Here is a 23,369-nt window from a genome sequence, read left to right as displayed (position 1 = left end):
GAGAGCCACTCTACCACACAAGTCATCGGGTTGCTTTTCTTCCTCTTCATCTTGTTCCTTTTATTAATCTGATCATGATGGATATCTCCAGTGAATGCTCTCTTCATAAGATGCATCCAAAGTAGGCAAGTCGTATATTGGTGATCCTTGCTTGGAGTGACATGTCTGGTTTGATTTGTTCCAAAATTGATTTGTTTGTTCTTCTTGCCATCCATGGAATTGATAACATCCTTCTCCAGCACCACATTTTGAAGGCATCAACTTTCCTTCTGTCTTGTTTCTTTACTGTCCAGGCTAAACTAAGAAACTAACGTAGCCAAGCCTACACAATACCACTACACTGCGTTCACATTAAACCAACAACACATAAAAAATTTTTTTGAAAAGTTAGTTTTTAACCAATATCTCGCTGAACATAAGAACAATTTCTAAAATGTTGACAAAGCGGAGTTTCATGGGACATTTTTTTCTTCTAGTCATGAAATAAACAAGTTGGTGAAATATCGCAATTTCTATCTTTTTCAATTTTTCAAGAATGAGTTCTTTTTTGAGTCTCGATGCAGGGTTTTGAGTGCTGACAACTTGTTTCTTCAGAATTTCCCATAAATGATCGGTTGGGGTCAGACTTGGAGACACTTGGCTGTTGAATCATCTTGTTCTTCTTCAGAAATGCAACATATGTGTATATGGATCATTGTCATGTTGGAAATGAGCACATGTACTTAGGGCACAGAGTGATGACAGCATCTTCTCTATACAGAGCAGTACATCTGTGATATCATGAAACCATCAATGACATGTGGCCTCCTGACAGTAGCAGCGCTCCTGCAGCCGCATTTAGAAAAAATGCATATCTACCAAGATCACAGAGTGAGGGCAGCATTTTTCCTTTAATACAGAGCAGTACTTCTGTAAATTCATGATACCATCAATGACATGTAGCTCTTAATATCAACAGGATTCATGCAGACCCACACAAGGACATTGTCACCACCATGCGTCAATGAAGGCACCATGCAATTTCCCTCAATTTATCTATTTTTAAAGACATTGTGCCTACAGGGACACATGGTGGGGGAAGTGCCTATATGTTGGGCTGTAGGAGTGCAGCTGATTTCGAGGGCTACATGTAATTGATGGCATAATGAATCACAGATATTATGCTCTGTAGTGAAAGGGAAGATGCTGTCATTGCTCCATATCTTTTGTAGACATGCACTTTTTCAATATGGAAATGATCCAAAACACACATCTGGGTGAAAGCGTCTCCTGATCTGAACCCACCCGAATAGATATGGGGAATTCTGAAGAGGCAAATTGTTATTACTTTCCATCCAGCATCCAGGCTCCAAGAGTGGTCATTCTTAATGGGGTTGTCCTGTTGAAATAAATAAGTCTGCAGTCACCGTGCAGACTGCCTGTCTCAGACCCGCGACTGGAGGTTCTGCATGAGTTATACATATGCCCGTCCAGTGGGCATAGCCTGGCTCCATACACTTGCATTGAGGAAGGCTGTGCCCGGTCTAGTGATGTGGCAGGCCAATGGGCGAGGCCGACTAGAGGGTGCGGCCTCACTTCATACAAGTGTTTGGAGCGAGGCTGCTCCCACTGGCCATGAGTGTGTATACCTTATACATACCCTCCAGTCCCTGCTCAGACACTGGAAAATCTCCACACCGCACAGTGCATGCGCTGGGGGGATTCGTAAGTCTACAGTCACACAGACCGTCTGCAGACTTATCGATTTGGATTGGACAACTCTTTTAAGGAAAGGAAAAATATACATTTTGCAATATGTCAACCACTTGTTCACTCCATGTGTCGAATACTTGGGCGGCACGGTGGCTCAGTGGTTAGCACTGCAGCCTTGCAGCGCTGGAGTCCTGGGTTCAACCCCCACCAAGGACAACATCTGCAAAGAGTTTGTATGTTCTCTCCGTGTTTGCATGGGTTTCCTCCGGTTTCCTCCCACATTCCAAAGACATACTGATAGGGATTCTGGATTGTAAGCCCCATCAGGGACAGTGATGGTAACGTGTGCAAAATGTAAAGCGCTGCGGAATATGTTAGCGCTATATCAAAATAAAGATTATTATTATTATTACTTGATGCTGTTTTTAAAGGGGTTGTCCAGTTTTAAGCTACAAGTCTGCAGTCACTCTTTGTTGCTGTGCACTGTATGCTGTGAGGATTCTCTGGTGCCGGCGCTGGGATTGGTAAGTCATGTAACCTCAAGTATGCAATATGCATACTACTGACCACACTCCAACTAAATGGGAGAGGCCTCGCTCTATTCCAGTGTTGTGAGAGAGACCGGAAACGGTCTAGTCTGAATGTGGCAGCGAGAATGCATTTTGCAAACTTGCACTCACATGACTGCTCATTTCCTGCCCCGCGCCATCCTAACAGTGCACAGTGTGCACTATATGAGGATTCACAAGTCTGCAGTCACATAGAGTGTCTGCAAACTTGTAGCCTAAGACTGGACAACCCTTACAAAAATCATGGAGGTCATACGGAATACTAGATGTAAAACCGAAAAGGTTAGAGGCTGGCGCACCTGCTGCTCTAAGTGAAATGTGTAGGTGTACCTTTACGCTATGACCATTAACAGAAAAATAAAATAGGATGAAGTGGTGTTTATATGGGGTGTACTCATTTTGCATTAACTAATTTGAGTAAAATAGGGTTTCAACATGAAAGTTATATTATTAACCTTACGTTCATGTGATGGGTTAAAAAATGATCAATGTAATTCGTTATTGTCAAAACTTGGGAATTTGTCATATTATTGAGTGAGATATTGATTATAATCTTACTCCTCAAAGTGGGTGTACTCATTTATGCTGAGCACTGTACATAATCTTTGCATTCTACGTGGTTGGGCAGTGATTATTCCAGAGTTTACTTACCAAGTAGGTGAAATGTGTAATTTTGTTTTGGATATTGATATCGCTATTCAAGATATTAAAGTTGATATAAATTTGTGTTTTGGGTTGCAGGTTGTCATTTGTGACTCCGATATGTAGGTAATTGTTCTGTCCATTCAATGCTCTATAGGCCTCCGCTGTTGTTTCTGCAGAAGCCTGTAAGTTGTCGGGTAATCCGGGCACAGCCGTTCTGACCTACGAGCAAGTGATACAGCAAAATGAATTAAGACAAGGAAACAGAATATGATATCAGCCATGGCTTTACCCCGGTTCATCGACCCACGGCCTTAACTTTTGCAAACGTGTAATTAAATGTTTGGTTCAATTTAGTGGATTAAGGTTTCTAAGTACAGCAAAAGTTGCACATTTAATATTTATCACGTACATATTTCCCTGGCTATGATGTTCTTAGCAGCCAAATTGTGTGAGTGATATACCGTAATTCTGCTAAAATTTCTCTGGGCACAGGACCTGCTATAGAATCATTGAATCAAAAACTGTTAGAGTTGACCGTCAAAGGTCATCGAGTCCAACCCCCTGATCAATGCAGGAGTCACTAAACCATCTCAGTTAGATGTATTTCCAGCCTCTGTTTGAAGACTTCCATTGAAGGAGAACTCACCACCGCTCGTGGCCGCGTGTTCCGTTCATTGATCAACCTCAGTGTCAAAAAGTTTTCTCTAATATCTAAACTGTATCTTCTCCCTTTCGGTTTCATTCAATTGCTGCTCGTGTTTCCATGTGCAAATGAGAATAAGGATGATCCCTCTACACTGTGACATCTATTAAGTCTCCTCTTAGCCTTCTTTATTGCAAGCTAAACATTCCATGATCCTTTAAGCGTTCCTCGTAGGACATACTTTGCAGTCTGATGACCATCCTGGTAGGTATTGCTAGGGTTGGCAGATTGCACTAAATAAAATATAAATTAAAGTGCAATCACAACCCGGGGTCCACCGGGCAGAGACGTAAAACTGCTGCTAATGTGAACAATGACGGAACAAAACAGCAAGCGTTACCTTAAACACACTGTGTTAACACCACACAGAATGAACAGGACGAAGAATACCTAGCTCTGTTAACTTCACAGAGAGGTAGAGCTCCGAGTTTGCTAAGTATTGTACCCTGTTAAACGTCACAGGGAAGATAGCACGTGGAGAAAGCTTGCTCTGCAACTAAACTGTACTACTAACTGCACAAATGAATGAAGCAGATGCCAAGCTAAGGCTACGTTCACATTAGCGTTTTGCGGGGCTGCGTCGGGCGCAGCCGTGGCGACGCATGCGTCATGAGCCCCTATATTTAACATGGGGGCGCATGGACATGCGTTTTCTTGCGTTTTGTGACGCATGCGTCTTTTTTGGCGCAAGCCTCAGGGCGCAGAGGACGCAGCAAGTTGCATTTTGTTTGCGTCCAAAATCATGCCAAAAAAGGACGCATGCGTCACAAAACAATGCGTTTTGCATGCGTTTTTGTTTGCGTTGTGCGTTGCGTCGCCGACGCAGCACCGCACAACAAAAATGTGAACGTAGCCTAAGAGAACAAACTCATATGACACTAGGTACAAAACCCTGTAGCCTTTGTGGAGAAGTGTAGCATAAGGGTTGATCTTGCTCTGTAACTGAACTGTGCCAATCGCGCACATGTATGAAACAGATGCTAAGCCAAGAGGCCTGTTACCCCAGTCCTGACACTACTGAACCTGTGCCTGACCAGCACCCTTAGCATGTAGCAGACTAGAGACTCAGGCATAGAGCCACGGGAACAAAATTGCATAAGTGTGCAACCTGCCTGCCAACGTGTACAGTTTCTGAGCAAAGACACACGAGCGCAAACAGCGTGGTAGAGTAGCCACACACAAACACCAAACATAAATGATACTAGCGCGCCCGTGTGCGCTGTTGAGAGCCTTTTACATGCTAAGCTCCACCCCAAACACTCATGTCCAGCCGGCCGTGACGTCTTCCGCAGCCGAATCCAGAGCTGCCAAATCACTAGAGCAGTTAACGTCTGACCACCAATGATAAGACACCACATCACGGGCATGCTCAGTAAGGTGATCTCTTGACTTCAGAACGCAAGGCTGTACCTACATAACACTGGCTACCATGGACTTGACTGGAGAGCCAGCAGTAACCAAATGTATACCACGAACCTGAACAGGACACAGGGATCGATGTCTGTGCTGAGCAGCAATCACAGTGGCCAGGCCAGAATGGGAGACCGAAGAAGCAGATGATGCTTGGGATCTATGCCATGCAGCGGGAGAAACTCGACACCTAACATTACCCCCTCACTAACATCCCCCCTCGGCAACATCTGCCACGCTTGAAAGCTGACACAAGCTGGGGGGCATAGATGTGCTCTTGCTCGTCGGCCGAAGCTCCCTTCATACCAACCGCTCAATGGTTCTTTTAATACTAGAGTATCCTCCCATTTGGAGGTATGTGTCCCAGAGTGACCCTCCGATTGAAGAATAGAGGGTACATAGATCTCGCCCGGGGGCACCTGGACCTTAAAATACAGACTCTCACAAAAACTACCCCATTTCTGTATGCTCCCTATTGCCCAATCAATCTGGGGAAAATGAAAGTGCAGCCAAGTCATCCCCAGAAGTACCTCACCCATACCCTCAGAGATAACAAGAAAAGAGACTATCTCCTGATGTTGTGGAGACATAGTAAGAGTAAGAGGTACAGTCTCATGAGAATCCGAGTTTGGTAAAATGGACCCATTAGCTACCCAAATGGACATCAGCTTAGGAAGCATCACTATTGCAATTGCGTGCCGTTGGGCGAAGGTAGCAGACATGAAATTGCCCTCCGCCCTGGAGTCCACGCAAGCCTCAGCATTGAGAGTAGTCAACCCAAATGTCAAAGAAATCCCAAAGGCTAATTTGGCAGGGACATCAACTGGAACTAGTGAGGCTCTCCCTAAAGCCACTAGACGCTGTGACTACCTCTGACGCTTGGGGCATTTATTGTCATAATGGTCGACTTGTCTGCATGCAAAACAAGTCAGTTGTGGATGTAGATGGCGGGCAATTGATTCCACTCGAGAGACATCCATGGGCTCAACAGGGTCATCAACCCAAGTTGGAATACTCATATGATTGGCGAAGTTCAAAGCCAACCGAATCCCAGATCCACTCTGACCTCGCTCCAATCCCCGCTCAGCATGCTGAAGATCTATGCGAGTGGACACAGATATTAATTCCTCTAGAGTAGTCGGAATCTCCCCAGTGGCCAAACCATCCCTAACATGATCAGCTAAATCCCTCCAAAAGATAGGTATCAGGATCTTATCAGGCCACTCCAACTCGGAAGCCAGAGTATGAAATTGGATGGCAAATTGACTAACCACGGATGAACCCTGAGTTAATGCCAGGAGTTGGAGTGTGGTACCATGGGTTACTTGTGGCCCCAAAAAGATCTCTTTCAGAGCACTCAAAAAACGAGAGGTGCTAAGAACCAGTTGATCATCTCGCTCCCATAACGGTGTAGTCCACTCTAACATTCTGTCTGACAAGAGGGAAATCACGAATCCCACCTTGGTTCACTCAGTTGGAAATCATGAAGCTAGTAACTCCAGATGAACTGAGCACTGATTCGCGAAACCTCTACAGGCCTTGAGTTCCCCAGAAAATGTATTGGGCAGCTAAAAACATGGTACAGGTGAAACAAGTGCGGCAGCCATAGAGACTGCTTTGCTGGCTGCTTCTGCTGCCACTGCACGACTGAGGTTGCCCGCTTGAGAGTGGACAACCTGCTCTCCAGCTCTTGGATGTCCCCCTGGAGTCGCTGCTCATCCGCCATTTCTAGCCAGAACCTGGTGCTAGTATAATGTTAGGGTTGGCGGATTGCACTAAATAAAAAATAAATTAAAGTGCAATCACAACCAGGGGTCCACCGGGCAGAGACGTAAAGCTGCTGCTAGTGTGAACAATGACGGAACAAAACAGCAAGCGTTACCTTAAACACACTGTTTTAACACCACACAGTATGAACAGGATGCAGAATACCTAGCTCTGTTAACTTCACAAAGAGTTAGACCCGAGTTTGCTAAGTATTGTACCCTGTTAAACGTCACAGGGAAGATAGCATGTGGACAAAGCTTGCTCTGCAACTAAACTGTGCTAACTGCACACATGAATGAAGGAGATACTAAGCTAAGAGAGCAAATTCATGTGACGCTAGGTACACAACCCTGTAGCCCTTTGTAGAGAAGTGTAGCATAAGGGTTGAGCTTGCTCTGTAACTGAACTGTGCCAATCGCGCACATGTATGAAACAGATGCTAAGCCAAGCGACAAGTTACCCCAGTCCTGACACTACTGAACCTGTGCCTGATCGGCATCCTTAGCATGTAGCAGACTAAAGACTCAGGCATTGAGCCAAGGGTACGTAACATAAGTGTGCAACCTGCCTGCCAATGTGTACAGTCACACACCACCACCACCCACACACCAAACATAAATAATACTAGCGCACCCGTGGGCGCCACTGAGAGCCTTTTATATGCTAAGCTAAGCGTGACATCGCCCGCGGGCCAATCCGGAGCCGCCACATCACCAGAGCAGTTAGCATCTGACCACGAATGAGAAGACACCACATCACGGACATGCTCAGTAAGGTGATCTCTGGACTTAGACTACAGAACGCAAGGATGTACCTGCATATCACTGGTTACCATAGGCTTGACTGGAGAGCTAACAGTAACCCAACATATACCATGAGCCTGAGCAGCACACAAGGACCGACATCTGTGCTGAGCAGCATTCCCAGCGACCAGGCCAGAATGAGAGACCACGGCACCAAATGATGCTTGGGATCTATCCCGTACAGTGGGAGAAACCTGACGTCTAACAGCTTTTCTCTGGACTTGCTCCAGTATGTTGATGTCTTTTTTAAAATGTGGTGCCCAGAACTGGACACAGTATTCCAGATGAGGTCTGACCAAGGCGGAGTAGAGGGGGATAATTACTTCACGTGATCTAGACTCTGCACTTCTCTTAATACATCCTAGAACTGTGCTTGCCTTTTTGCTGCTGCATCACACATTTGACTCATGTTCAGTCTGTGATCTATTAGTATACCCAAGTTTTTTTCACACGTGCTGTTGCTTAGTTCATCATATGGTTCGAATTGTGCAGGTCTTCAAGTCAACAGAGTGCATTGTCTTTTTTTCTTTGGTATTTCCAAGTGGTAACCGTACTCTATGGACTCTCTGGAGCTTTTTTGGTGGCTGTACCCTTTCCAGTGTAGTGCTGGAATATTGGACACCATAATTACTGGTAAATGAGCTGCACTTGTGTGTGAAAGCAGAGAAGTTTAGAGACGCTGAATTTCACCTCATTAAAGGCCACATTTTCTACCTATGACATAGAAGGTTTTATAACCTATGTTAACTGGAATTGTTTTTAATTTTTTGCTTCCAGGGTATGTGCATATCACGTCTTTTAGACGCCGGCACACCCATCAGGTTGTTTAAGGCAAAACTGCTAGCAGTCATTTTCCTGAAGCAAATTTTCCAGTGTATTTTCAGACTTCGTTTAAAAATAAAACCGAGACTTTTAGTTTGAGATCTATCTGTATATGCAAGAACATTATGCACGAGCGGACATATCATTAGTGCAACCTGTGCCTCCACACAGGGTTCCTGGAGGTTAGGGGACCCATTTCAAGCTCCAAAGCAGGTGGAATTGTGCAATGCGATAAATTACTGGACTTGAAGGACCCATGTATTGTTCTTGCACATGGGCCTCCACTGTCTGTGTCCGACAGTGGCATTATGCCTGTGAATAAAATACTATTGAGACATTTAGGCAGAGAAAATCCTTCCATAGACTGCAGTGCAGCTTGTGTGCTCCGTTTTGGTCCTGACAGGAATGAAGTGAGAGAAAACCATGCTCGTAAATTAAAGGCAATCTCTAAATATTGTTTGAATGCCTGCTTAGATGAGTCTACACCAGACTTCAGAATAGTAGCAGTGGACGCTGTCATCTTCCCCACCTTACCCGACTTTATGAACACACGGAACATGTCAATGATTATGTGGAACATGTCAATCAATGAGATGTAACAATTTTCAGTAGCCTTTATTTATAGTTCTCCATATTACATGTAGAAATCAAATCATATTTCTTTTTGTGGGAGACGGGTCCACTTTCTCTATCAATGGTTCTGGTAGACACAGGGAAAAAGTTCTCACGCTCAAACAGTGAGTGGTTTATTAAAAGTATTGGTACAAGGGGAAACAATAAACAGAATAGTCCATATAGCAGATACAGGTTTATAGAGCGGGCTCACCCGTTCAAAAGTATATCCAGGCTTAGTCAACCTCTAGCAAACGCTAACCAGTGTACAACAGGTCTTTTCACCTCTACACAAAGACAACCTGTGAGGCAGCTGAGCTGCCTTAAATAGGTCATTCTAACTCCGGAGTGGAGATATGGGAATGGCCAGTCCCACCCAGCTCTTCTTGCCGCTCCTAAAGCCTAGACCCAAATATCTGGGCCCATTAAAAAACCTCTCAGCAACTACTTTGCTAGAGCTTTCTCTCCAGGATTCACATCACCGAGGCTACCCATCCTTGGTGACACAGATCTCCCACTAAGGACCTGTCTAGCTGAATCCTTACAGTAATATTAAACAGAATCGTGTGTTAATTGAAAATAATAGAACTTACAGTTATCTTCAAAGATATTACATTCAAGGCTGTGTTCAGTTTTAGTCTCGCTATTCCATCTTGCTGAGTTGCCCCTCTCTCATTGCCCGGATATGCCACCACGGCAATGTTTTTTGCAGGAGAACCATCAGGGTTCGTTACCATGACCTATGTGGAGGTAAAAAATACAATAAAAGGTATTTAGTGAAATGAAAAAAAAATCTATACATAGGAAAATAAAAAAGGATTTTGGACAGATAGCAGCTTGAGCCAAGAAACGACAGTTGAAGTTTAATGTAGATAAATATATGATACCCGAGGAAACAAAGTGTATAATTATGTGCTAAATAATAAATTATTGGGTCACCAAAAAAAGACTTGGGCGTATGGGTGGACGGTAAACTCAAAAAGGAGACAGAGAGGAGGCCTAGAGCACAAGATCTGCCATTATTTGGTATATATATTTATTGAACCCTGTAAAATACGGTATAGCAGCCCATTATATTGACACCAGAAGGGTCTAACATTTGTATTGTGAGGTCATTTTTTCATTATTACCTGACATTACATCATATCTGTTTTTTTTATTAATTTATCCCATGTTGTGCTTTTTATATCTTGTTTCTCGTGTTACTTTTCCATCTTTTTCTATATAATGAATTCATTTTTCTTGTATTATTTATTTCTATTTTCTTTATGTACCGGATATTATAAATTCTTTTGTATACATTTCAAGGAACAATTTTTTTTGATACATGATCACACGTCACTTCTATGTCACTGCAGGTTCATAGATCTTATTACAATGTACAAATATATTAGGAGATGGTACAGAAATCTGTATAATGAGCTTTTTACACCGAGGCCTGCAACGGGGACAAGGGAGTATCATCTACGCCTAGATGAAAGAAGGTGTATTGTGCGTGAAGTGAGACTTTCGAGATTCAGACTATGAATCTTTAACTCTACAAGCAGTGAGAGCTTGGACTCTTTACTGTATGAGCAGTGAGACTATGAATCTTACTCTACAAGCAGTGAGATCTTGGATTCGTTATTGTACGAGCAGTGAGATCTGGGATTCTTTACTGTACAAGCAGTGAGATATTCGATTCTTTACTGTACGAGCAGTGAGATCTTGGATTCTTTACTGCATGAGCAGTGACTATGAATCTTTTACTCTACAAGCAGTGAGATCTTGGATTCGTTATTGTACGAGCAGTGAGATCTGGGATTCTTTACTGTACAAGCAGTGAGATATTGGATTCTTTACTGTACGAGCAGTGATATCTTGGATTCTTTACTGCACGAGCAGTGACTATGAATCTTTTACTCTACAAGCAGTGAGACTATGAATCTTTTACTCTACAAGCAGTGAGATCTTGTATACATTACTGTATGAGCAGAGAGATCTGGGATTCTTTACTGTACAAGCAGTGAGACTATGAATATTTTACTCTACAAGCAGTGAGACTATGAATATTTTACTCTACAAGCAGTGAGGCTATGAATCTTTTATTATACAAGCAGTAAGATCTTGGATTCTTTACTGTATGAGCAGTGAGATCTAGGATTCTTTACTGCACAAACAGTGACTATGAATATTTTACTCTACAAGCAATGAGACTATGACTCTTTTACTCTACAAGCAGTGAGATCTTGTATTCTTTACGGTACGAGCAGTGAGATCTGGGGTTCTTTAATGTACAAGCAGTGAGGCTATGAATCTTTTATTCTACAAGCAGTAAGATCTTGGATTCTTTACTGTATGAGCAGTGAGATCTAGGATTCTTTACTGCACGAACAGTGACTATGAATCTTTTACCCTACAAGCAGTGAGACTATGAATCTTTTACTCTACAAGCAGTGAGATCTTGTATTCTTTACGGTACGAGCAGTGAGATCTGGGGTTCTTTAATGTACAAGCAGTGAGGCTATGAATCTTTTATTCTACAAGCAGTAAGATCTTGGATTATTTACTGTACGAGCAGTGAGATCTTGGATTCATTACTGTACGAGCAGTGAGATTTTGGATTCTTTACTGTACGAGCAGTATGATCTAGGATTCTTTACTGTACAAGCAGTGAGACTATGAATCTTTTACTCTACAAGCAGTGAGATCTTGAATTCTTTACTGTACGAGCGGTGAGATCTTGAATTCTTTACTGTAGGACCAGTGACACTACGGATTCTTTACTGTACGAGCAGTGAGATCTTGGATTCTTTACTGTATGAGGAGTGACACTATGGAACTCTCTGCCACAAGATGTGATAATTTCCAATTCCCTAAAAAAGTTCAAAGAGTGCCTTGATGCCTTTATTGCTAAATATAATATTACCAGTTATGGGGACTAAATTCTGTGATGGGACGTTGATCCAGAGAACTTGTATGTTTGCCATATGTGAACTCAGAAATTTTTTTTTTCCTAATATGGAGCTATTGGCATCTGCCTGATGGAGATTTTTCCTTCCTCTGGATCAACATGTTATTTTGAAGGTTTTACTTAATGAAATTGTGTTTTGTTTTAACCATTGAGCTATGAAACTATAATAAATGAAGGCAAGGTACACGCAATTTGTAGAGAGTCATGGTCCATATCTACAGTTACCGTCTTTTCCGTTCACCTTATCTTAACTAACTCTTGGCTACATCTATCTACCACAACCTTTCCCAAAAATATTTGCTTACTTGAAAGTCAATGTAAAAATCTCTTGCCGTCCTCTAATAGGCCGCATCTGAAGACTATGTTAGCCTTGACAACCTGACAACTGAGCGGGGACATGAGCCACCTGGGCGGCTTCCCCATTAATTTTCAAATACCAACCATATGAGTTGGCTTGTTGATGGTATTTCCTATTCTGCAGGCCAAGTTGCTCGGTGCTGATCGATTATAATGTTATCAAGGAAAGTAGAGGCTTCAGGTGTCCTCTAGTTCGGGTTGAATGGGCAATCTTTGCCATAATGGCATGACGATGAGTACTGGACCTTTTTGGAGCTCATCGTGGGGCAGGCTAATCCTTGATTGATAATGTCGCACTGATTTGTAAATATCCTGTAGAAACAATATACAAACCAAGAGATCATACGGCATTCCAGGCTTAAAATATTTAGACGTTCTGGTGAAGACAATTTTATATGGAGAGTTGACTATGTAGATGTTATCCAGCTCCGCTTCCACAAAGTCACTGCCTGTAATAGAAAAAGTGGCAGACATGTTCGATTAGAGGAATACTTTTCTAGTACCATTTTATTTATCTTATTTAACAGCCTTCAGCTCAATCTCGAACCATGGCAACTTTTTGACAGTGAAGCTGATCGGCCACCAGAGACCACGAGAGGTGGTGAGGTCTCCTTCAATGGAAGTAGATGGTTTATTGAGTCCTGCAATGAGCAGGGGGTTGGACATGATGACCCTGGAGCTCCCTTCCAGCTCTAACATTATATGATTCCTAAATCTACAACCTTGTAACATTTATAATTGCGCAGAACCAACATTTATTCTCATCCATGGCATATGCAAATTTCCTTGAACTAGTTCAGATGGCATTGCTTCGCCCAGAACTATACGGCACCAAATGTGTGACATTAATTTCACTTGTCAACTAGTTCTACAAGCGATAAAAATGTCCCCATTTCCATTGGCATGTTGTGCAATCCCATGGGGGTATGAAGTCTTGCCCATGAATAAGATTTCAAGCAATTGATGATGTCAATCATACCCAAAGTGTCTAGCGTTGGATTGTTCTGGAACAAGTGATACTCTGCCCGATTAGTCTTAAATGGTTTTTGCGTTCCAAGGATGTGAATAATGCTTTTTTGCTCAATTAGAGCTGCCAAGGGCTTCATGAGTTTGCAGAATTAAAGAAGCACTCCTCCTCCCATGAAAATGTTTATCCTCTTAATATATTGCAATCGTTATATTTAATAGCACTATGTACTTACAACTGCTCATTTTGCCCTTGGACTCAGTCTATTTCATTAGGCCTATGACATCACATGATGACTATCTGACTAGCTGTGACATTTGTCACCATGACTTCTCAAGGACAGTCTGTGCGGCAGGAAAGTCAAGAGGTCATATTCCGAGAGAGTTCGTCATAAGCAGAAGGGCAAGACAAAAGAGTAATCCAGTTGGAGTTCGAGGCTAGAATACCAGGAAGACAACGGATCGAGAAAAAGGGACAAGGCAAACAGATGATCAAAGGGAAGGACAGCACGGTGGCGCAGTGGTTAGCACAGCAGCCTTGCAGCGCTGGGGTCCTGGGTTCTAATCCCACCCAGGACAACATCTGCAAAGAGTTTGTATGTTCTCTCCGTGTTTGCGTGGGTTTCCTCCGGGTATTCCGGTTTCCTCCAACATTCCAAAGGCATACTGATAGGGAATCTAGACTGTTAGCCCCATGGGGGACAGTGATGATAATGTGTACAAAATGTAAAAAGCGCTGCGGAATATGTTAGCGCTATATAAAAATAAAGATTATTATTATAAGGTCGGGTAGCAAATTATAAGAATAACAGAGAACAAGCAAACAAGACACACACACCACAGAGCTGAAACTATAACTGGCAATAGTTAACCATCGCCAGCCAGCTAAATAGCCAATCACGTAAATAGGAGACACCTGGAGGGAACTAAATAGACTTGTTTTAAATGGATGGCTGGGCTGTCACTCAACATACCGACAGCCCAGTACGCCACTATCACTGATTGTATGATTAGAATGTAACTTACCTAATTGACGGTCCAGCACATCCTTACACCCTACAGGACAGCAGAGCTGTCACTCACTGCGTCCCTAGGACCTTGTGAGGAGTAGAGTCGTGACACTAGTTGAATGCTTCTAAGCTATATGAAACAGGAAGTCTATCTTCCCTGTATGAGTCATGAGTTGCTGCAAAATTCCTTGGCAGGTTGAGGAAGGAGCAGCTGGGTCAAGGAATTGAATGCTGAATGCAGGGAATAGAGACCTCCTGATTCTAGATAAAGCAGACAAAAGAGAAGAATTATCTGGGTAGAAAGGGAAAATGAGTAGCGATGAGCGAATATACTCGTTACTCGAGATTTCCCGAGCATGCTCGGGTGTCCTCTGAGGATTTTTTAGTGCTCGGAGATTTAGTTTTCATCACCTCAGCTGAATGATTTACAGCTATTAGCCAGTTTAAGTACATGTGGGGGTTGCCTGGTTGCTAGGGAACCCCCACATGTAATCAAGCTGTCTAGTAGCTGTAAATCATTCAGCTGTGGCAAAGAAAACTAAATCTCCGAACACTAACAAATACTCAGAGGACCCCTGAGCATGCTCGGGAAATCTCGAGTAACTAGGATATTCGCTCATCACTAAAAATGAACAATTGTAAGTACACAGTGATATATAATATGATGACTGAAGATAAGAGGATAAAAATGATGCAAGTGCTTCTTTAAGGCTCTAAATAGTTATAGGAGAGGCTGCATGGATTTAGAAAACCTGCAAGTTGTCCTTTTTCATCAATGGGCTGGTTGTGTATTGCAGGACAAGACAGGTCTTCCAGAGTGAAAGATGCACATTATAACTAGTGTTGAGCATTCTGATACTGCAATATCGGGTATCGGCCGATATTCGCTATATCGGAGTTCCGATACCGAGTTCCCATATTTTTACAATATCGGATACTGGAATCGGAAGTTCCCTTAATGCAATGAGCCAGTTTTATTCTATTCAGCCAATGAGGATCCTAAGAAGTGTGGGCACATCCTGTTAGGCATGTTAGCCATGTCAACTAATGGCATGGCTGTGATTAGCTGCTGAAATGATGTCGGTGGTGGGCGGTGCGTGGCGGAGACTGCGTGTCTGTGTGTGCGGGCGGTGTCTGTGCGGGCCTCTCGTGGGTCTGTGTGGGCCTGCCGGGGGTCTGTACAGGGCCTCTCAGGGGTCTGTGCCTGCTGCTGGAGGTCTGTACAGGCCTCTCAAGGGTCTGTGCGTGCTGCTGGGAGTCTGTACGGGACTCTCAAGGGTCTGTATGTGCTGCTCGGGGTCTGTATGGGCCTCTCGGGGGTCTGTACGGACCTCTTGAGGGTCTGTGCTGGCCTGCTGGGGGTCTTTGTGTCTATGTGCAGGCATCGTCCGATGGGACTATAAGTCCCATCGGGCTATGCCTGCTACAATGACAGTGATTGACACATTAGCCAATGATGGGACAGTAGTAGTCCCATCATGCGGCTAATGTGTTGAATGTAAAAAAACACAAACAAACATACTACATACAACATACTACATACATAAAACATACATACTACATACAAACTAAATACATACAACATACTACATACATACTACATACATACAACATACATACATATAAAATACTACATACATACTGCATGCAACATACTACATACGTACTACATACATACTATATACATACTACATGCATACATACTACATACATACTACATACATACATACTACATACATGCAACATACTACATGCATACATAATACATATATACTACACACATACATACTACATACATACTACATACATTCATACAACATACAACATACATACTACATACATACAACATACTACATACAGTACATACAACATACATACTAAATACAACATACACACTACATACATACTACATACAATATATTCATACATTATATACAATACATGCATACAGACATACAGTACATATAACATAGAGTACATACTCACCATCACTTGTCACTTTGTTCTCCAAAGCCAGTGTCATCTGTAAAAAATATTAAAATAACAAACAAACACTATACTCCTTGATCCGCAGAAATCCACGAGTGTCCCATGACGATCTCCCGTGGAGAACAGCAGCATCAGCTGATGCGACCGCTCTCTATCCTTCCGCACTGTATTCCTCCGCCACTGTAAAAGTATTGTCCCTAGTCTCACTTTTGGCATTGCTGTGTGAGAAAGTTCCCATGCAGCTTTTGCCATAAATTAAGACTCTGAACCTCTCAGTGATGCACTGCAGGAGCCATTGTCTCCTGTCAGTGTGTCACTGAGGGTCCTATGGAGCAGTAACATCACCCGATGTCACTGTTCTATAGGGGAGATCGTCGTGGGACACTCGTTATTAATTGGACTACGGCGGACAGGTAGTATACGGTTTATTATTTTACGTTTTTTGAAGGCGCTGAAGTATGGTAAATATGGTGAAATTAAGAATAAGAAAATACTTTTTTCTGGCTGTGTCATTATTTTGTTTTTAACCCTTTCACTACTCTAGGATTAATAATGGATACGTGTCTTATTGACGCCTCTCCATTATTAACCCGGCTTAATGTCACCTTTCTATAGCAAGGTGACATTAACCCCTTATTACCCCATATCCCACCGCTACACGGGAGTGGGAAGAGAGGGGCTAAGTGCCGGAATTGGCGCATCTTACAGATGCGCCATTTCTGGGGCGGCTGGGGGCTGGTATTTGTAGCAGCGGGGGGCAATGTCCACGGCCCCTCTCTAGGCTATGAATATCAGCCCGCAGCTGCCTGCATAGCCTTTCTGGCTATAAAATATAGGGGGACCCCACATCATTTTTTGGGGGGTCCCCATATTTTAATAGCCAGTAAAGGCTACTCAGACAGCTCGGGCTGATATTCATAGCAGGCTACAAATATTGGCCCCCGGCCGTCGGCTTTCCCCCTCTGGCGCAGAAAATTGCGCAGGAGCCCACGTTGTTTTTTTTCCCATTTTTTTCTTTATGTTCATTTATCAACATCGGCCTATCTATGGATATATCTATAAATACATAGATGTTTCTATCCATATATATATCTGGCTAATTTCACACATCAGGTTTTTGCCATCAGGCACAATCTGGCGAGTTTTGAAAAAAAAAAAAACATCCTTTTTTTTCTGCTGAATCCGTTTTTTCTCATAGAGTTGTATTAGCGCTGGATTGTGCCTGATGGCAACACTTTTCATCCATTTTTTGCCAGATCCGTCGCTGTGCGTTTTTTTGCCGGACAGAAAAACCGTTCCTCTGTATGTGTTTTCCATCAGGTGGAAACAGCTTTTTTGATGGATCCGGCAAAAAGCGGATGAAACGTTTGGCCATTTTTTTTCAAAACTCGCCAGATTGTGCCTGACGGCAAAAACCTGATGTGTAAAATTAGCCAGATAGATATATAGATAGAAACATCTATGTATCTATAGATATATCTATAGATAGGCCGATGTTGATAAATTAACATAAAGAAAAAAATGGGAAAAAAACAACGTGGGCTCCCGCGCAATTTTCTGCGCCAGAGGGGGAAAGCCGACGGCCGGAGGCCAATATTTGTAGTCTGGGAAGGGGGTAATACCCATGGCCCCTCCCAGGCTATGAATATCAGCCCGCAGCTGTCTGTGTAGTCTTTACTGGCTATTAAAATAGGGGGACCCCCCATAAAATGACGTGGGGTACCCCTATATTTTATAGCCAGAAAGGCTACGTAGACAGCTGCGGGCTGGTATTCATAGCCTAGAGAGGGGCCATGGATATTGCCCCCCCCCCCGGGCTACAAATACCAGTCCGCAGCCACCCCAGAAATGGCGCATCTTAAAGATGCGCCAATTCCGGCACTTAGCCCCTCTCTTCCCACTGCAGTGTAGTGGTGGGATATGGGTAATAAGGGGTTAATGTCACCTTGCTATTTTAAGGTGACATTAAGCCGGGTTAATAATGGAGAGGCGTCAATAAGACGCCTATCCATTATTAATCCTAAAATAGTGAACAGGTTAAAAACAAAATAAAGACACAGCCAGAAAAGTTATTTTATTATTCTTAATTTCACCATACTTACCATACTTCAGCGCCTTCAAAAAGCGTAAAATAATAAACCGTATACTACCTGTCCGCCATAGTTCAATTAATAACGAGTGTCCCACGATGATCTCCCCTATAGAACAGTGACATCGGGTGATGTCACTGCTCTATAGGACCCTCAGTGACACGCTGACAGGAGACAATGGCTCCTGCCGTGCATCACTGAGAGTTTACTATAGTTCACTGGTCTCACTTTATGGCAAAAGCTGCGTGGGAACTTTCTCACACAGCAATGCCAAAAGTGAGACTAGGGACTATTTTTTTACAGTGGTGGAAGAATACAGTGCGGAAGGATACCTTCCTCCCAACATTGTATTCCTGGAGCCCCTAGAGAGCGGTCACATCAGCTGATACTGCTGTTCTCCACTGGAGATCATCGTGGGACACTCGTGGATTTCTGCCGATCAGGGAGTATATTGTTTGTTATTTTAATATTTTTTACAGATGACACTGGCTTCGGGGGAACAAAGTGACAAGTGATGGTAAGTATGTACTCTATGTTATATGTACTGTATGTCTATATGTATGTATGTATGTATGTATGTATGTATGTAATGTATGAATGTATTGTATGTAGTATGTATGTAGTATGTATGTATGTTGTATGTATGTAGTATGTTGTATGTATGTAGTATGTATGTAGCATGTTGTATGTATGTAGTATGTATGTAGTATGTTGTATGTATGTTGTATGTATGTGTGTAGTATGTATGTAGTATGTATGTTGTATGTATGTAGTATGTATGTATGTTGTATGTATGTAGTATGTATGTAGTATGTATGTAGTATGTATGTTGTATGTATGTATGTATGTATGTTGTATGTATGTTGCATGTATGTAGTATGTTGTATGTATGTTGTATGTAGTATGTATGTACTGTATGTAGCATGTATGTAGTATGTTTGTATGTAGTATGTATGTTGTATGCAGTATGTATGTAGTATGTATGTAGTATGTATTTATTATGTATGCAGTATGTGTGTATGTATGTAGTATGTTGTATGTATGTTGTATGTACATAGTATGTATGTTGTTTGTTGTATGTAGTATGTATGTGTTTTTTTTTTTTTACATTCAACACATTAGCCGGATGATGGGACTACTACTGTCCCATCATTGGCTAATGTGTCAATCACCGTCATTGCAGCAGGCATAGCCCGATGGGACTTGTAGTCCCATCGGAAGATGCATGCACAAACCCGTACAGACCCCCGAGAGGCCCCGGCAGCGCGCACAGACCCCCAAGAGGCCAGTACAGACCCCCGGCAGGCCCACACAGACCCCCAAGAGGCTCGTACAGACCCCCAGCAGGCCTGCACAGACCCCCAAGAGGCCAGTACAGACTTCCGGCAGGCCCACACAGACCCCCGAGAGGCTCGTACAGACCCCCAGCAGGCCTGCACAGACCCCCAAGAGGCCTGTACAGGCCCTGGCAGGCCCACACAGACCCCCGAGAGGCTCGTACAGACCCCCAGCAGGCCTGCACAGACCCCCAAGAGGCCTGTACAGGCCCCGGCAGGCCCGCACAGACCCCCAAGAGGCCTGTACAGGCCCCGGCAGGCCCGTACAGACCCCCGAGAGGCCCATACAGGCCCCAGCAGGCCCGCACAGACCTCGAGAGTCCCGTACAGGCCCCGGCAGGCCCACACAGACCCCCGAGAGGCCCGTACAGACCCCAGCAGGCCCGCACAGACCCCCGAGAGGCCCGTAAAGACCCCGCCCGCACACACATACACGCACAATTTTCGCCCACGCACCGCCCACACTCTTTCCCCTCCCGAACTGGATGTACAAGGAAAGAAAGGGTTTATTTTCATTCCGATATTTGTGTCCCATTGACTTGCATTTGTTTCCGGTATCGGAATCGGCGACACCTGATATTTTTTGGGTATCAGTCCGATGCAATCCAATCCGATATTTCTGGATATCGGAAGGTATCACTCAACCACTCTCCATTCTGTCCAGGAGATGAAATGAGTTTCCTAAGCAGAATTTCTTCTCATTCTGTATATGGTGAATAATTTTGTATGCCACAGTAACTATATTCTCCTGGGATAGATTTCCACTTAAAGTAATTGTCCAGCCATTGAGTCTGCAGTCGTGCAATGTGAGTACAGGCTTGCGATTTCGTGCGCTGCATGATGCGAGGGTTCTCTGGCACCAGGAGCGGCTGGGCGTGACTGCAAGTATGTGATTTATATACATGTGGTCATATGATGACTAGTAATGCACATCCTCGCTCAATGTAAGAGTATTCAGTGAGGTCAGACAAGTATAGCTGAAATGTGACTGAATCACATATATGGGGACACATAACCACCCGCTCCCAGCATCAGCACCGGAAACTCCCCACAGCGAGCGCATTGCATAGAGTAACAATCTACATAGAATGACTGCATTTCTTCCGCAAGCCCGGGCAACCCCTTTTAATGTTGGGACCTGGCAGCAGCTATTTTAGACCATTAAGAAATTAGGAGGGATGGACCTTAAAGTAGTTTTAGATTTCCTGCGAGTGTTCATGCATTAGCTTCATATGCTGAATTATAGTTCATCAATGTTCGTACGTGGGGTACCAGTATTCGAATAAAAACATTTCTAAACATTTCAGTTGACGTAAAAGATCTCATCCTTTTATCCAGGTTTTACATCCATGAAGACTTTTAAAAATCATTTAGTGCAATAATTATTTTTCTTAGATTATTCCATTGATCATGACATTCTTTATTAATCAATTTTCTAACCTTCATCAGTGATGACAGTCACCGAAACGTAGAGTTTATACTGTAGCAAATCCTCTGGATTTTTGAAAGATTTTACTAAGTCTCTTCGTTGTAGTTCCACATGTCCAATTCCTTCTTCGATCTAGAAAATTATTAGGTAATAAATGGGAAAACAAAGGGGAAAATTAACCAAAATAATTGTATTGCAAATTTTTCAATTACAGAGCTCATCAAAAATGAGTATGTCCCAAGAGATTTATCAGGGACACTAACTGCAAACAAGAATTGTTATTTTGCAAAACCAAAAATGTAATTTTCATAGAAAATGTATTCAAGAACATGTTGCAAAAATGGGCACACTGTATTGAAAGTTTTAGGAGCAAACCTAAAGTTTAGGCTACCAAATTGTAATTAAGAAGATGGGAAGGGGTTTTCTTTGTTGTCAGAAATGGCACCCCATGGAAGAGAAATGTCACAAGACCTGAGAAAGGAAACAATTTCTGAATTCAAGAAAGGTGCAGGCAAGAAGAGGATCAGCAAAGTTTTACTTATCCATCAGAATACTATAGCAAAAGAGGTTAAAAAAAAGTAACAAATATAGAACATCTCATAGAGACGTGAGGGCCAAGCATGGAAGTTACCACCTAGACAAGAGCGTCTTCTGATGAGAAGGTTTGATGAAAAACCACATGTAGGTTCACTGCTGTTATCTTAAGAAGCACAAAGCCAAACTGGTGTAACACAATTTGGTGTACACTGCAGAGGAACGGCAGCATGGGGGGCATCCACAAAAGGAGCCTTTCCTAAAGCACATGCACAAAAAAGAAACATCTACACTTTTCCAAGTACTATGCTGAGAAATATGAAGACTACAGGGTCTTTGTACACTGGGGGGGATGACTTCAAAATAAATGTTTTTGGAACTGATGGCTAAAACTAAAAACTGGATGGTGTCGCAAAGGGTGAGGGGTTCAAAGAAAAATGTCTGGTGCTTACAGTGACATATGGTGGTGGCAGTGTCCTTTCATGGGGCTGCATGAGCATTGCTGGTGTCGAGGAGCTACATTCAATTGATGGTATCATGAATTCACAGATGTACTGCTCTACATTGAAAGAGAAGATGCCGCCATCAATCCATGCCCTGGGTAGTCGGCCAATTTTTCAACATGGCAATGATCCCAAACACACTTCTAAGGTCACGATTGAATTTTTGAAGAAGAGCAAGGTGAAAGTGATTAAGTGATTAAGTGTCTGCTGATCTGAACCAAGCAGAACACCTATAAGGAATCCTGAAGACACAAGTTGTCATCACTCTCCATCCAGCATCCCGGCTCTAAGAGAGCTCGTCCTTGGAGAATGGAAAAAGATAGAAGTTACAATATGTCACCAACTTGTTCACTGGAGGCCTAGATGATTTGGGACTGTCCTTTAAAATCATAGAGGTCATACAAAATACTAGATGTAGTAGTTTTTGATGTGATAATGTAAGGGGGCGAAACTAACCAGGTTTGCCTCATCTGTAACGGGTCTGGAACCGTCGGGTCTGTCACCTGGGTTATAGGGGGGAGAATTTGGCGTGTCAGAGTGTTCCCTGTGCTCAAGAGAAGGGGGCATGGCTAAACAGACAGTTAATGTGCGTGCAGAAATTCAAACAGTTGAGGCGGGAACGGCACACACACGCGGGAGTCCGGTCAGAAAATATCAGCTGTGAGGCGATGGGGAGCTGACTGGAGCCAGGGACAAGACGATGTGCTGACAGGAGCCGACAGATGGGGTCCCACTGAGACACCGGAGATACCGCTGTCCACACTAACACCGCTGTCCCTACTTACATCACAGACATTTACGAGATGTAGCTGACTACATTAACAAAACCATGTAGAAAAGCCGCGGAGACACCATCACGTGTTTCTCAATGCAAGCAATGAATAGCCAGGTCTTTCACCGGGAAGGAACAACCACAGGAAGGGCAGCATCCAAAAAGGGAAAACCACCTATACCAAAACATGGTATCCATCCACAGACAGCTGTTTTGGGGTATTTGCCCCTCATCAGTGTGGAGTAGGAAACTAGCTATTAGGAGCAGTGCCTAGTAAAAGGACTATAAACATAAGGATGAATGACCTCGTGGAGATCAAAACATCCAACACCGCGGAGACACCATCACATGTTTCTCACACTGAGAAACACGTGATGGTGTCTCCGTGGTGCTGGATGTTTTGATC

At 43.2% G+C, this 23,369-nt stretch overlaps 1 protein-coding gene across 1 annotated transcript in view; it reads right to left on the bottom strand.

Annotated features, from left to right (window-relative positions):
- Positions 1-23,369, bottom strand: part of LOC138674681 (venom factor-like) — a 94,455-nt gene that overhangs the window by 38,927 nt on the left and 32,159 nt on the right. The window contains exons 9-12 of the mRNA XM_069762496.1: positions 21,166-21,286; positions 12,667-12,782; positions 9,617-9,763; positions 2,913-3,125 (exon numbers count right to left, since the gene is read on the bottom strand). Coding sequence (XP_069618597.1) covers positions 2,913-3,125; positions 9,617-9,763; positions 12,667-12,782; positions 21,166-21,286 — 597 coding nt within the window. The remainder of the gene's footprint in view (positions 1-2,912; positions 3,126-9,616; positions 9,764-12,666; positions 12,783-21,165; positions 21,287-23,369) is intronic.

This window comes from Ranitomeya imitator, chromosome 4 (genome assembly GCF_032444005.1).
Source record: "Ranitomeya imitator isolate aRanImi1 chromosome 4, aRanImi1.pri, whole genome shotgun sequence".
NCBI lineage: Eukaryota > Metazoa > Chordata > Amphibia > Anura > Dendrobatidae > Ranitomeya > Ranitomeya imitator.
The sequence above is the reverse complement of the archived record's forward strand: the minus strand, read 5'-3'. Positions and strand labels throughout refer to the sequence as shown.